Source organism: Doryrhamphus excisus, chromosome 18 (assembly GCF_030265055.1).
Source record: "Doryrhamphus excisus isolate RoL2022-K1 chromosome 18, RoL_Dexc_1.0, whole genome shotgun sequence".
Lineage (NCBI taxonomy): Eukaryota > Metazoa > Chordata > Actinopteri > Syngnathiformes > Syngnathidae > Doryrhamphus > Doryrhamphus excisus.
In genome coordinates, this window is record NC_080483.1 from 16,585,743 (window position 1) to 16,601,078 (window position 15,336).

General features: G+C 39.6%; 2 protein-coding genes across 8 annotated transcripts in view; one reads left to right on the forward strand and one right to left on the reverse strand.

The window, feature by feature from the left end:
- LOC131106369 (zinc finger and SCAN domain-containing protein 22-like) overlaps positions 1–7,010 on the forward strand; it is a 245,672-nt gene extending 238,662 nt beyond the window's left edge. The window contains exon 3 of the transcript XR_009120069.1: positions 5,830–7,010. The gene's annotated coding sequence lies outside the window, so the exon portion shown is untranslated. The remainder of the gene's footprint in view (positions 1–5,829) is intronic.
- kif21b (kinesin family member 21B) overlaps positions 1–15,336 on the reverse strand; it is a 77,130-nt gene that overhangs the window by 43,156 nt on the left and 18,638 nt on the right. For 6 of the 7 annotated variants that reach the window (XM_058055334.1, XM_058055337.1, XM_058055335.1 and 3 more), the window contains exons 2-8: positions 10,117–10,339; positions 8,783–8,965; positions 6,549–6,698; positions 4,867–5,001; positions 2,869–3,051; positions 1,886–2,001; positions 1,534–1,729 (exon numbers count right to left, since the gene is read on the reverse strand). In XM_058055334.1, coding sequence (XP_057911317.1) covers positions 1,534–1,729; positions 1,886–2,001; positions 2,869–3,051; positions 4,867–5,001; positions 6,549–6,698; positions 8,783–8,965; positions 10,117–10,339 — 1,186 coding nt within the window. Of the gene's footprint in view, positions 1–1,533; positions 1,730–1,885; positions 2,002–2,868; positions 3,052–4,866; positions 5,002–6,548; positions 6,699–6,960; positions 7,051–8,782; positions 8,966–10,116; positions 10,340–15,336 lie in introns of those variants that run through there. The other variant, XM_058055338.1, reaches the window with a different exon arrangement.

Consider the following 15,336-nt stretch of genomic DNA (forward strand, 5'->3'; position numbering starts at 1 on the left):
AAGGCAATAACACATTTATATAGTTTGACATGCAGAAAACTATGCAAATGTTCACAAAGACACAATGTGGTAGCGAGATCAACCACCACCACCACCTTCTGGTTTTGACATTGACTGTTTCTCACCTCAGTACTGTTACCCAAAAACGGCTAGCGCCAGCATTTTGTTGCAGATGGTGTTAAAAAAAAACATTGAATTTAAGAAATAACTAGTAACAAAACAGGAAGATGGTGTCCGTGTGGTGTCTTGCTAGCATATTGTGTCTTTGGGAACAGTAGCGCTTTCATTGTATTTCATGTATGTTTCTACCTAATTATGCATTTTTGGCCTTGTGCGACTTATACTCTGGAGCGACTTATGTATGTTTTTTTTCTACCTAATTATGCATTTTTGGCCTTGTGCGTCTTATACTCCAGTGCGACTTATGTATGTTTTTTTTTACCTAATTATGCATTTTTGGCCTTGTGCGACTTATACTCCGGAGCGACTTATGTATGTTTTTTCTACCTAATTATGCATTTTTGGGTTTGTGCGACTTATACTCCAGTGTGACTTATGTATGTTTTTTTCTACCTAATTATGCATTTTTGGCCTTGTGTGACTTATACTCCGGAGCGACTTATGTATGTTTTTTCTACGTAATTATGCATTTTTGGCCTTGTGCGACTTATACTCCGGAGTGACTTATGTATGTTTTTTTCTACCTAATTATGCATTTTTGGGTTTGTGCGACTTATACTCCAGTGTGACTTATGTATGTTTTTTTCTACCTAATTATGCATTTTTGGCATTGTGCGACTTATACTCTGGAGCGACTTATGTATGTTTTTTTCTACCTAATTATGCATTTTTGGCCTTGTGCGTCTTATACTCCAGTGCGACTTATGTATGTTTTTTTCTACATAATGATGCATTTTTGGCCTTGTGTGACTTATACTCCAGTGCGACTTATGTATGTTTTTTTCTACCTAATTATGCATTTTTGGCCTTGTGCGACTTATACTCCAGTGTGACTTATGTATGTTTTTTTCTACCTAATTATGCATTTTTGGCCTTGTGCGACTTATACTCCAGAGTGACTTATAGTCCTGAAAATACGGTATATTTAGAATACCAATGGATTCACGTAGTGTTTTAACAACATGACAAGATGAACACCATTTTGTATGCTAACTGAAGAATGCATGAAAACCGAGGCAAAACTTTCAAAAGACATGCTAAGCGGGGTACACTAACCGAGGTTCCGCTGTACATGGAGCACTGATTCATTTGTATTGTCAGTTTCTGCTTTTACCAAAGACAAGACTTAAGTGTGTTGTTCTTTTGCTGCTACTGATGCTAGTCTTTCTACTTGGGATCTCATCCAGCCCGCCTTGTCTTTATGTGTTCCTTACCACATCATTGCATCAGTTAGACAGCAGTATGTCATAAGAGCTCTGTTCTTTCACCCGATACTACCCTCCTTCCCTCACCCACTTTCATCCTTTTGCCTCTTCATGCATTTAGTATCTGGAAGCTTCCTTCTTCACTCACCGCCTTGTACTCGCTCAGCTCCATCTGAAGACGAGCTATCTCGGCACGCAGGGCACTGATCTGCTGGCTGGTCTTGTCTTGGTTCACCACCACCTTGTTCTTGATGTTCCGGGCCCGGTTGGCATACTTCAGCGTGTTCAGGGTCTCCATGAAGTCACGGTCAGACGGACTGACGCAAGCGATCATCACCGTACGACTAGAGAGAAACGGCAATAACAAGAACAATAATCAGTGAGTTAGTGAAGGCCTTTGTAAGTACATATATATATCTATATATATCATAAATATATGTACTATATAGGTGTGCATGCACATACAGTATATACAATTTATATGGAAGGGAATGATGTACCTGTTGCCTCCTAATGAGTCCTGCAGCAGCCGAGTGAGTTTGGAGTCTCTGTAGGGAACATGGCCGCCTTTCTTGGTCTGATCTCCTAAAGCGCTGATGACGTTTCCCAAGGCTAACTAGCGTGCACACAAACACAGGAATAATACATGAGTGCTATAATAAACAAACAAAGAATGGTACAATTAAAAAAAAAGCAACAGTCGCTCTATTGTGTTTTTTCACAAAGTGATAAATTAATAAATGATAGCTTTTCGTAGTTGAATACAGTCTATTAATAGGAATTTATTTAATAGGAATATTTAATCGAATTTGACTTCTTGTTAATATTCTAAATTATATATTAATATAAAATTCAATAGCAACAACATAATTATTTATTGTGTTTTTCATGTGCACGAGGTCATGATGTAACTCCACACTAATGGATTTCACTTCAAAGTAATTTTAGGCCATAATACCACCACAAGATGGCAGACGTGCATTTGATAAGAGCTCGGCAGAACTAGTGATGGGAAAAATCACATGACAGGAAAAAATAAAAAAATAAAAAATAAAAAATAAAAAATAAAAAATAAAAAATAAAAAATAAAAAATAAAAAATAAAAAATAAAAAATAAAAAATAAAAAATAAAAAATAAAAAATAAAAAATAAAAAACAAAAAACAAAAAACTAAAAACTAAAAAATAAAAAACAAAAAAATTAAAAATTAAAAAATTAAAAACTAAAAACTAAAAATTAAAAAAGGCACAATAATTACATAGCAATCATAATAGTATCACACTACTACTGTTGGGGCCATAACCCATGACAAGCTAAAAGTCAACTCATCACTTCCTGTCCTATACACATCTGTCCGCCCGCCTTTGAAGTGCAAGAGGGGATACATTTACTGTAACACACATGCTCTGATTATGTCTACAAATGAAATTCTTGCTAATTAACCATAATAAACGAGAGATGACTGGATGTGTTTCTGCCTCACCAGTCCACAGTTAATGGAGATTCCCTCGCGGGCTCGCTCTCCTGTAGCTCCGGTGCGTTTGAGCCTCTCAGAACCAGCCAGGTCCACAAAATGGAACTTGGCCATCAGAGCTTCAAACTCGGGTTGTTCGATGGCGCTTGAGTCCACGCCATTTAATTCTTCCGTGACCTCGTCTCCATTGGGCTGGCAAGGGTGTCGGGCAAGAGACAAATACGAAAGTTAGCGAGTGGAGAAAATCGAATACCGTTGCTCACATTGCTGGGTTGCACTTGACGTCACATCCGATTGCAGTCGTTGCAGACTCACGCAAAAATCCAATATGGATTTTCTCAAATACAATATTGTTATTACTACTGCTATTGTGATTATTATTATTATTGTTACTATTGTTATTATTACTGCTCTTAGAACGTATAGTTGTCGGACATTTGCATATCTTTTTGGTGGACTGCCTCTACGTCAGGGGTCTCAAACTCAATTTACTAGGGGGCCACTGAAGCTAGGGTCTGGGTGAGACTGGGCCGCATCAGGTTTTCCAAAAAAAACAAAAACACATTTATTATTATTAAAACACGACTATAGTCACATTTATACTTCTTTTTATTTACAACATATTGCGCAACTGAAGGGTCTCGGGACACATGCTAACTCGCAAACTAGAGAGCTAGCGACCTAAACGGTAGCCTTCAAGTTCATTCATTCATTTTCTACCGCTTTTCCTCACGAGGGTTGCGGGGGGTGCTGGAGCCTATCCCAGCTGTCTTCGGGCGTAAGGCGGGGTACACCCTACACTGGTCGCCAGCCAATCACAGGGCACATATAGACAAACAACCATTCACACTCACATTCATACCTATGGACAATTTGGAGTGGCTAATTAACCTAGCATGTTTTTGGAATGTGGGAGGAAACCGGAGTACCCGGAGAAAACCCACGCATGCACGGGGAGAACATGCAAACTCCACACAGAGATGCCCGAGGGTGGAATTGAACCCTGGTCTACTAGCTGTGAGGTCTGCGCGCTAACCCCTAGACCACCGTGCCGCCCTAGCCTTCAAGTTATTTCCTTTGAACTTAAATAGCCAAAAACTTACCACTTCCACACGGATAGGGAGGATAACTATTAACAGTTATTTAACCTTTAACATGAACATTAATCAAACGTAATCATTTTTTCTGGGTACATGATACCATACAGCATCCATATCAAACTTGCGCGGGCCGCACTAACATTAAACTTTCATATCAAGGTGGGGGCCTCAAACTAGTGTCCTGGGCCACATGTTTGAGACCCCTGCTCTACATCACATGGTTGGAATTAGGGGGGGCACCAATTTACCGATCTTTAAAAGGCCTGTCCTAGAAATTCGATATTGAAAAGCTTATTCCATATCATATTTGGACAAAAACATTGAACAATACCCGTGAAACGATGCAAACTTATTGATTTAACTGCACATGACGTAGTTCTCTAAACTTTAAATTAAAAGTTAAGAAAACTGCTGTCCAAAATACAAAATGATATCAGTTCCTTCCTTAGTTCTGTCTTATATTTTCACATAAACAAAAGTTGCACAACAGGATACATTGCAGACTTGATATGAATTTTTTAACAAAAAAGAAATAATAAAGTTGTGCAGGTAAATGAGCTTAATTTGCTTTGATGCACTTTGTCTAAATTTTATTCATTCTATTCATTTTTCTATTTTTCTATTTCTATTTTATTCATTCATTATTCATTCCAACAAAAATTTGGTCACTTTTTTATTTTTTTCCTTATTTCACTATTTTCGGAATGTACCATCTTACCCTTACCTGCCTCTTCTATCTCCTCATTAATCCTAATCCTCCTTCCTCTGCCCGCTGACAGATTTATATTTAAAGCAGATTATGATGAAATTCTGATAAGACTCACAATGAACCTCCCTCTCATGTTTTGTCTTATTTTTTATTAATTTTTTTTTACCCCTGATCCCGTCATCCTGCAGCGTGGCTCACCATTTGTAGCGGTTGGCAGACTCTCATCTGACAGAGGTGGATGGTGAAGATGGCGTGTGAGCGGGAGCTTTGGGCGTTCATCTGCGTGCTGGCGGTGGTGCGGGACAGAGCGCCGAGCTTCAGACATTGCAGCAGCTGCACACACGGACAAAATCATACATTTATGTTACTGCTTTTAATATCAAATGAACATAAGACCACACTACTTCTCGTCGGTCTCTCTAAAACGCTCTTCAACTTTGGAGAACAATCCCAGTCCGTGAGAGGAGAAATTCAATATTTACACATCGTATTAGAATTTGACATGCATACCGCAAAAACGCACGGCTGTGCCCTTGTTGTGTTTTGACATGTTCTTCCTCATAGGAGCGTCAATCTGACTCGCTTGTCTCTCAGCTGTCTTCAGCGTTGGGAATTGAACGCACCAGGCTGTACTCAATAAGACAAAGCGCCAACATTGTCTGCTCCAGTTGAACTATATGCAGTTTTTAAGTTATTACAGTAAACCTCGGATATATCGGATTCAATTGTTCCCACTGGTTTTGTCCGATATAAGCGAAATCCGTTATATGCGTATACCGGAAAATGTCCGTTTTACGCATATATGGGATTTATATCCGGTATATGCGTAAATGGGATTTTATCCGTTATAAAAAGGCACTTCCTTGACTATGTTTCCAATGTACCTGGACGCGCAGGCAACGCTGCAAACGCTGCAAATGACGTCGTATAGCGGCCTGTCACGATTCGGCGAATCGGAGCGCCACGATGCAGCCATCCGATATATGCCAGGGAAATTTCATGGAAATGCATTGGAACGGGACTGGAGATTTTGTCCGAAATAGGCGAAATCCGTTATAAAAAAATCCGATATATGCAATGAATTTTTATTGGAAATGCATTACAAAAAAATCGGTTCTTTTTTTATCTGTCCGTTGTGAGCGAATTTCCGATATATCCGAGTCCGATATATCCGAGGTTTACTGTACCATGATCGCTCTTTCATAGGTAGCTGGAATTACCGGCTGCCCTCAACATTTGGTTGTTTATCGGCAAGATTTGAATGTGGAATTGTGGGAAAGAACATTTATGTCATTTTTCAACATTATCCTTCATCTCTAAGGTACAAATTCATGAATTTTACTGGTAAAAATACCTGAATTATGAACAAGGTGATCACTCGGCTTAAGAAGAAACAAATTCCCACAGAAAATAATGACCCAGGGCTGGGGGTGGAGTCACAATTAGGCAAACACAGGCAACTCCCTGGGGGCCCCAGGATTCCCCCAAACGTCTTAAAACTGCTTATTGATTTTTTTTTTCTTCAATTTAAAGTTTGTACTACTGTTTGAGTCTTGAGTAAACTTTTTGTTTCGACCGCTGCCCCTCCCTTCTCATGCAATGGACTATTCCATGTTATGCAAATGCTAATTTGTTGGCGCGCCACGCAAGTGGAGCGATAATAATTATTATTATTATTCTTTCTCTTTTCGCCAAATTGTGTGTTGTGTATGTCCGGTGCCCCCTTTTTGTTTTCAGTATGTTTATATTGCTGTTAATGTTTTGTTTTGTTTTTTAAATTAATAAGTAAATAAAAATAAAGTATTTAAAAAAAAGAAAAAAAGCAAGTAAACAGAGTAAAAGACACATTAAAATACAACAACGTACACATACGCACTCACCTCTTCCTCGGAGTGTACAAGTCTCGAGGTGACCCCGGTGGTGTAGATGCTCCCACTTGCATCCTCGTGAATTTTTATATTGGATTTCCTGCTTCGACAGTCTGGGTCTCTGGCACCGTCGAACAAGTCCAGAATCTCCTCATTGTAAAGCTGCAATAGGACAGAGACGAATACAGTAAAGTCTCATTATATCGATATTGGTTATAACGAATTACTGCTTATTACGATACTATTTTCATTTCCCGGCAAATTTCTAGTCTTTTATGATATAATTAGTTCCGTTAGTACGATACCCGGTTATTATGATAATCCGGTTACTACGATGCCCTTTTCATCTCCCGCCAGCCAATTTGGTCTGCTTATATCGATACAAAAGCAGCTTAAATCAATCTTTGCTTAAGGATTTCAATACCAAAAAAGAACACGGCGAACGGCTGCTTCCAGTCAACTTTATTTTTCACACTTCCACCACCAGAGCGCAGCACACACACACCGATTCCCGCACTTCCTGGTTCACAGGTCATGCTCAACCCGCCCCACATAGCTGGCCAAATACATGCCTGCTACAGAAGAACCAACTGACATAGCATACACACCTATTCCAACGAAGACACAGGCGTACAAATACATGTATTTAATTGTGTTGTATTCAGATATCTTTTTATTCTATACACACGAGAGAAACCACGAACGCAGTTGGTTCTTCTGTTGCAGGCATGTGTTTTGCCAGCTATGTGGGGCGGGTTGAGCATGACCTGTGAACCAGGAAGTGCGGGAATCGGTGTGTGTGCTGCGCTCTGGTGGTGGAAGTGTGAAAAATAAAGTTGACTGGAAGCAGCCGTTCGCCGTGTTCTTTTTTTGGTATTGAAATCCTTAAGCAAAGATTGATTTAAGCTGCTCGACATTGTTCTATACCAGGGGTCGGCAACCTTTACTATGAAAAGAGCCATTTCACCCACTTGCCCACTAAAGAAAAATAGCCTGGAGCCGCAAAACGTTGTATGTTTAAAACAACATTGGAGGGAAAAAAAAAGACGAGTTGGAGTACTCTTGCTAGTACTGGAGATAAACTTTTGTTTTTAAATGAGCTCTAATTTATTTTTTAGAATCGTCAAATAACTCATTAATAATAATTAATAACTCAAATAACTCAAAGTATTACTCATTTCCCTTCATGTTAACCTGTCAGAGAGAACTGGATAGCATCCTGTCTGCTCATTCAGTCACCAGTCAGAACTCAGTCAGGATGCATTCATGGTCTCACACAAAGTTGGATTTTTGTAAACTCATAACAAAGACGTGCATTTTCACCACACGGGTGCTAAAAAATATTCAAGCATTGCAAAGGGAGCCGCAACAAAGAGGCTGGAGAGCCACATGCGGCTCTGGAGCCGCGGGTTGCTGACCCCTGTTCTATACTATAGATACTATATACTATAGAACAATGTTCTATACTATAGAACAATGTCGAGTGCATTATTGCCCACTATTGCCCACTTTTAATGCAGTTCGGCGCAGGATCGGATATATCGACAGTCCGGTTATATCGATATTTTTTCCGACTCCCGACAATATTAATATAACGAGACTTTACTGTATATCGATATAATATAATATAATATATATATATATATATAGAATATATCTACCTAGTAGGTCAAAAGAGTGGCTTAATAAACAAATGAGGCCAAAGGTCACAGGTCAGTGAAAGGCTCAGCTGTTCCCACCTACTTCCAAACATACACACACACACACATGTTTACCATCAACAAAGATAACCTTTTGACCTTGGGAAGAATACTCCAGCAACAGAAAGCAACACAGCAAAAAAAAAAAAACAATGATATTATTGCCGTAATAACATTCATTTAAAACATAATCAAATCACGTATCCATGCTTTCACCGACATATAGAGGAAGTAAACGCAGAAACCTTAGCTGGCATTTTATCTCATTGCACCGAGACAGACTTCCGTCTTTCCTACTTATCATCGCTCTTATTCGTCTTCCAGCCCGACGTGATGAAGACTTATGCCAGACGGAATCGCCAACCTTCGTCAGGCGGCACCGAGCACAGCCGACTCCTGGCCGTCTGTCATCAGCTTGTCACTTCCTTTTTGCGGAAGAGGGGGGCTGATTCCCCCCGTTTCCCCTTTTCGTCTCATCTGGTTAGCGTTAGCGAGCGCCATCCCACCAAACAAACGCTTAAGACTCAATCCCGTCCAATCAAGTACCTCCAGAAACTGGGCGCTGACTTTGAATTCCGGGGGCTGGGTGCCGGCCTCCTTGGCGTGCTCCTTCCTGATCTCGATGCCTTCAAAGAGCTGATGAACGGCACGCGGGATGATGCCCTGCTCCAGGGGGCTCAGGTTCACGTCGAAACCAGTACCCATGGTGTAGGTCTTCCCTGAGCCGGTCTGCGTAGAGCACAGTCAACGTCAATTATTTATCCCAAACAAAAAAAACAATTGTGGGCTGCACGGTGGTTGAGTGGTTAGCACCGAGTTCAATCCCACCCTTTTTTTTTTTTTTTTCTCCGGGTACTCCGGTTTCTTCCCACATTCCAAAAACATGCTAGGTTAATTAGCCACTCCAAATTGTCCATAGGTATGAATGTGAGTGTGAATGGTTGTTTGTCTATATGTGCCCTGTGATTGGCTGGCCACCAGTCCAGGGTGGACCCCGCCTCTCGCCCAAAAGACAGCTGGGATAGGCTCCAGCACCCCCGCGACCCTAGTGAGGAAAAATTGGTAGAAAATGAATGAATGAAAAAAAAAATTGTGGGCTGCATGGTGGATGAGTGGTTAGCACAGGCCTCACAGCTAGGAGACCTGAGTTCAATCCCACCCTTGGCCATCTCTTTTTGGAGTTTCCATGTTCTTCCCGTGCATGCGTGCGTTTTCTCCGGGTACTCCGGTTTCTTCCCACATTCCAAAAACATGCTAGGTTAATTAGCGACTCCAAATTGTCCATAGGTATGAATGTGAGTGTGAATGGTTGTTTGTCTATATGTGCCCTGTGATTGGCTGGCCACCAATCCAGGGTGTAGAAGACAGCTGGGATAGGCTCCAGCACCCCCCTGCGACCCCCATGAGAATAAGCAGTAGAAAATGAATGAATGAATGAAAAACTGATTGTGGAACTTTATTTCTGTCCTGTAAAGAACTGCAAACTGAAATCAGAAATACCACGAAATGTAGCAAGCGTATCTAAGAGTCAAACTGCCCCCCCCCCAACAAAAAAAAAACTGCAATTTCAGCATGCTGGAAGAAAGTATATTTTACAAATACAGCCTGTACTAGCATACTGCACCTGCATCAACACACATTAAAAAAACCAAATAATCCAAACAGTTTTTTGGACAAACACACTTCCTGGGTGATCCAATCACACGCTGACGCTGCAGGTGGGGGCTACACCGAGAGGATTCAGAGAGAACAATGGTCTGGGCCAACATTTATTTAGCTACATGGATGAAAATGTGTTAAAAGCCTCTAATAAAAGCAGACTAAAGGTTTCCCTAACAGGGATCGCTCAACGCCACGCATGTTACGCCTGCGCGACTCACCTGGCCATAAGCAAACACGGTGGCATTGTAGCCCTCGAAGCAGCCCTCGATGAGCTTGTGCACGCACGCTTGGTAGATGTTTGGCTGCTCCGAGTCCACATCGAAAACAAAATCGTAAGTGAAGGCCTTGTCCTTTCCCAGGAGGACTTGCGGCTCTCCGGGTGTGACCAGCGTGCACACGTGGCAGCCCTCGATCTTCTCCTTGGCCATCTGAGGACGGATCCTGAAAGGACAGAGACAGACACGCCCGATTAGTGAATGAAATATTATTATTTGCAGTGTCAATCATGAATATGGAATGGACGTGATGCTGTTTTCACGAGGAATGGAAATCAATTATAATTACCTAAACACCATAAGTACTTCTGCAGAGTAGTATTCAATATTAATATATTTCATTATTTTCAGATTCTGATTGTACTTCTGCTCTTTCTCATTTAGAGCATAAAAAAACCCGTCTATGGCTTTTCTAAATAGATTTTTACCACTATTAGAGCCCTGTAGACATGAAATAACACCCCTATGTCACGCCTATTTACACGCCTATTAGTCTTTGTTTACGATGCATTGCTCAGCTATACTGTGAAGGTGACTGGATGACTACCGGGACATAAGAGACGGCCACCATAGCATGCTACCAAGCTAACTAGTTAGCCTAATTTTTTTTTTTTTTTACTTAAGTACGGGTAACTTAAGTATGTAAGTATGTAGTACAGTAAACCTCGGATATATCGGATTCAATTGTTCCCACTGGTTTTGTCCGATATAAGCGAAATCCGTTATATGCGTATACCGGAAAATGTCCGTTTTACGCATATATGGGATTTATATCCGGTATATGCGTAAATGGGATTTTATCCGTTATAAAAAGGCACTTCCTTGACTATGTTTCCAATGTACCTGGACGCGCAGGCAACGCTGCAAACGCTGCAAATGACGTCGTATAGCGGCCTGTCATGATTCGGCGAATCGGAGCGCCACGATGCGGCCATCCGATATATGCCAGGGAAATTTCATGGAAATGCATTGGAACGGGACTGGAGATTTTGTCCGAAATAGGCGAAATCCGTTATAAAAAATCCGATATATGCAATGAATTTTTATTGGAAATGCATTACAGAAAAATTGGTTCTTTTTTATCTGTCCGTTGTGAGCGAATTTCCGATATATCCGAGTCCGATATATCCGAGGTTTACTGTACTTTGCTGTATTCTTTGCTTTGGGGGGGGCACAAGACACTTACGTCACAAGACGATACACACATTTTAATGAAAAAATATGATAAAATATAGCAATCTGTTTATTTAATTTTTACTACATGCACTCTGTGTGTATGCTAGCAGCCCCGCCTCCACCCAGCAAAAATTGTTGTATTGTACAAATATTTGAAGACAAATGTTTGTGTTTTTATTAGTTATTAGTATAAACATTTTAGTTTTGTGGCCATTTGTCATCATACAAAGTCTGATTTAAACAATTACGTATGATATTAATGAAAACTAATTAATTGAAAAAAAGAAGAAGACACACACTCATCCTCATTGTGAGCGAATTTCCGATATATCCGAGTCCGATATATCCGAGGTTTACTGTATCATTGTGAGTTTCTACAAAAATGTGTGCATCGTGGGTCGGGAAAACAAAACCTAATTGCATCAAAACAAAAACTTTTCCTTTCACTTTTGCAAAATAAAGCTTAAATTTAAAAAAAGCGTCCTTCAAAAAAAAGTCCATCTCTGTAAATAACTGAATAATGGAACGTCTCGACATCCTCCGCTTGAAACGAGGATAGACAAACATGTCTGCCACATGCACGTACTCACACACACACACACAAAGGGAAACAAACACAATGATGGAAGTCAGCGTGTCCACGGGGAGAAGAATGGAGAAGCTATTTATACTCATTTCACACACCCACACCAGGCTTAGCTGCACCGACAAAGGACGGGATCCATAACATTGATTGAAAGAGCAAACATCTCACACACACACACACACACACACACACACACACACACACACACACACACACACACTAAAGGACATTTAGCATCTAGAAATAAACCCCCCCCCCCAAAAAAAAACACAGTTAATGTCTGAATGAGAGAAAGGGCATCAAAAAATACAAATAATAATAATAATAAGCAGATTGGCATTTTGCATCATGCAAATCTTATCTATGCAGGAAACAGACAACATATCCTACAGCCTCAACACACACACACACACACACAGAAAGTCATTATACACAAGCTTCAAGGGAATTCCCTTATTAGACTAATTATCAAACTGAATAGTGCTAATTAGGAAGAGTCTGGAGAAATGCAAACAAACACTAATTGTGCCTCATCAAACCTTGAAAGTGGTGAAAGTCAAGGAAGATGTGGAGCGTCCTGAGGGCAACACGAGGGACGTGCATGTACTGTCCCGTACTACGATAAGCTACCACCGCTGTGTTGGCTGGTGACTTGAAATTTCTCACACAGTTCAATGCCGTCTATAACACCCGTTGTGACTTCAGTGTGTTTAAAGCACGTCTGATGAGTAAGCTTTTAGAAGATCATGGCGGCCATTGACTAGAATATATTTACACGGTCCCGGGAAAGACTTACCGCTAATGGCACAGACGTCATTTACTATTTTTGTCATGATTATAAAGCAGAAATGACAGATTCCACGAGCCACATAGTAAAAAAAATCAATATATTTTAATTTTATAAATGAGTTAAAACGATACTATATAGATATGCTAAGACGTTATATACATGGCGGTGTTTCAAGTTTCACTGCAAATGTTCACCATATTTTTGTCTCCACTTTCGCCCACTATTGCATGTAACAAATTAGTCAATTTGCACATTTGGATGTACAGAAAAAGCCTGGAGGCATTGTTGGCTCACCTTCCATGTTTTATTGAGTGTGATGGTGAAATAACCCACCATGGGGCCAAAGGCAGTTCCGAGTGCCGGCAAGTCGACAAAGAAGGTGAGATGATCTATTGAATTTGAAGAAGTACACGTGGGGTCTGGGACTGATTCTATCTGTATATTTATATTTATATTATATTTATATTTTTTTGCTTTTTTCTACATTTGATGTTTAAAAAAAAATTGGCTTATATTTATATTTATATTTTTTGCTTTTGCTTTTTTCTACATTTGATGTTTTTTTTTATTTTTTTGGCTTATATTTATATTTTTTGTTTTTGCTTTTTTCTATATTTGATGTTTTTTTAATTTTTTTGGCTTATATTTATATTTTTGCTTTTTGCTTTTTTCTACATTTGATGATGTTTTTTTACATTTTTTGGGTTTATATTTATATTTGTATTTTTCGCTTTTTTGTTTTTGCTTTTTTCTACATTGATGTTGTTTTTTTTTACATTTTTTGGGTTTATATTTATATTTATATTTTTTTGCTTTTTTGTTTTTGCTTTTTTCTACATTTGATGTTGTTTTTTTTACATTTTTTTGGTTTACATTTATATTTATATTTTTTTGCTTTTGCTTTTTTCTACATTTGATGTTGTTTTTTTTTACATTTTTATGGTTTAATTGTATTGTTAGAATGTGCCACAAACAATAGAAAACAAGCTTTGAGTCTTGTTATTTTTTAGAAAGGCAGAATTATTGACAAACCTAAAAAAAGGGTCCCAAGAGCGTACACCCTTTCTAATCATGACATCGACCACACAAGTCAATGCTATGAATGCTAATGTAGCCTCCGCTCCACATGACTCCTTCAGCTGGGCCGGTTCAGGAGGCTCCGGTTGCCTTGGCAACGACAGAAGCCGTTCAGGGACTGCTAATGTTTATGGACTAATCGGTGTGCACCTTGCATTTGCTTTACGCCACTCAAACACAATTACTCTCTAGTGCTGCACAAATCACTCAATGCAATTGCACCGTCATCCTCGTGCGGCAATCTGGACCGCGTGTTCGATTGCGGACCCGCATCGTAACCAAGAACTACTCAGTGTTACTTCCTGGGTGTTTTTGTGCTGATTCAACCTTCAAAGCAACAAACTGGTGATAACCAAAGAGTACTTTTCCCAAACGTACGTAAATACTTCACCAATACACACATGTACACACACACACACACGCTCACAAAGGCAGAGTTAATCGTATTCACTTGAGCTGTGAGTGTTTCCGAGCTCTGTTGTTTGTCAGCTGGCACAGGAAGTCTGCTACCGCTTCATACGACACTCGGCCCATTTAGCCCCAAATAAGGCCCACAAACGTGGGCATAAATCCTCCCATTCAGGGCTGCTGGAATAATAGTTCTTAGTCTCTTTCTTCTTGTGGTATCTTCTTTTATCGTGCATGAAGTTTCATTCTGTTGATGTACTTTACGGTCCCACCCCCCGACCCCCCCAACCCCCCCCTGCTTGGTCCTTCAGTGCATTTGCCAGCAAAAACACGACAGGACAGAACCAATTCCATTTCCGTTTCTTCTGATAACAGCAAAGTCCAGTGTGGACTTTTCTTCGCCTAGCTTGCTTTCTTCTAATACATCACATATAACGAGTATACAAAGAAAGAAAATAATATTTCGGCAGCAATAAAACACACAGGTGATGCAATAGTGGGGACAGAGTAAGATATTTGGACGTCTGCATCCTGGTAAAGAATGAAAACAATGATCTTCTTCAGATAACGTGCTACAAAGAGTTTGTCACTGCTCCAAGTGGGTGGGTATGTGGGTGTGGACCAAACAGTAACCCAACAAAAACATTGTCAAAGAGGACCTAGTTCAGGGGTGGGCAAACTACGGCCCGGGGGCCACATGCGGCCCGCCAAGTGTTTCAATATGGCCCGCCTGTTTTTTTTCCAATTTTTTTCATTTAAACTCAACACATAACCTGGCATCGTGGCTTGGGCCAACTTTTTCATGGTTGAGGTAGCTGCTTTATCAATTTCGTTATTTGATGTGGTCTGTTGTTTACAAAATACTCCTGGAAAAAGGAGCACAAGCACAATAATAATAATAATAATAATAATAATAATAATAATCATAATCATAATCATAATCATAATCATAATAACAATAACAATAATAATAATAATAATAATGTTGTCAATAATGATAATAATACTACTATTATATTAATATTGTTGTTAATAATATTAATATAATAATGGTAGTAATATTATTATTAACAAAATAATAATAATAATATAATAACATTACTATAACTAATAATAATAATAATTC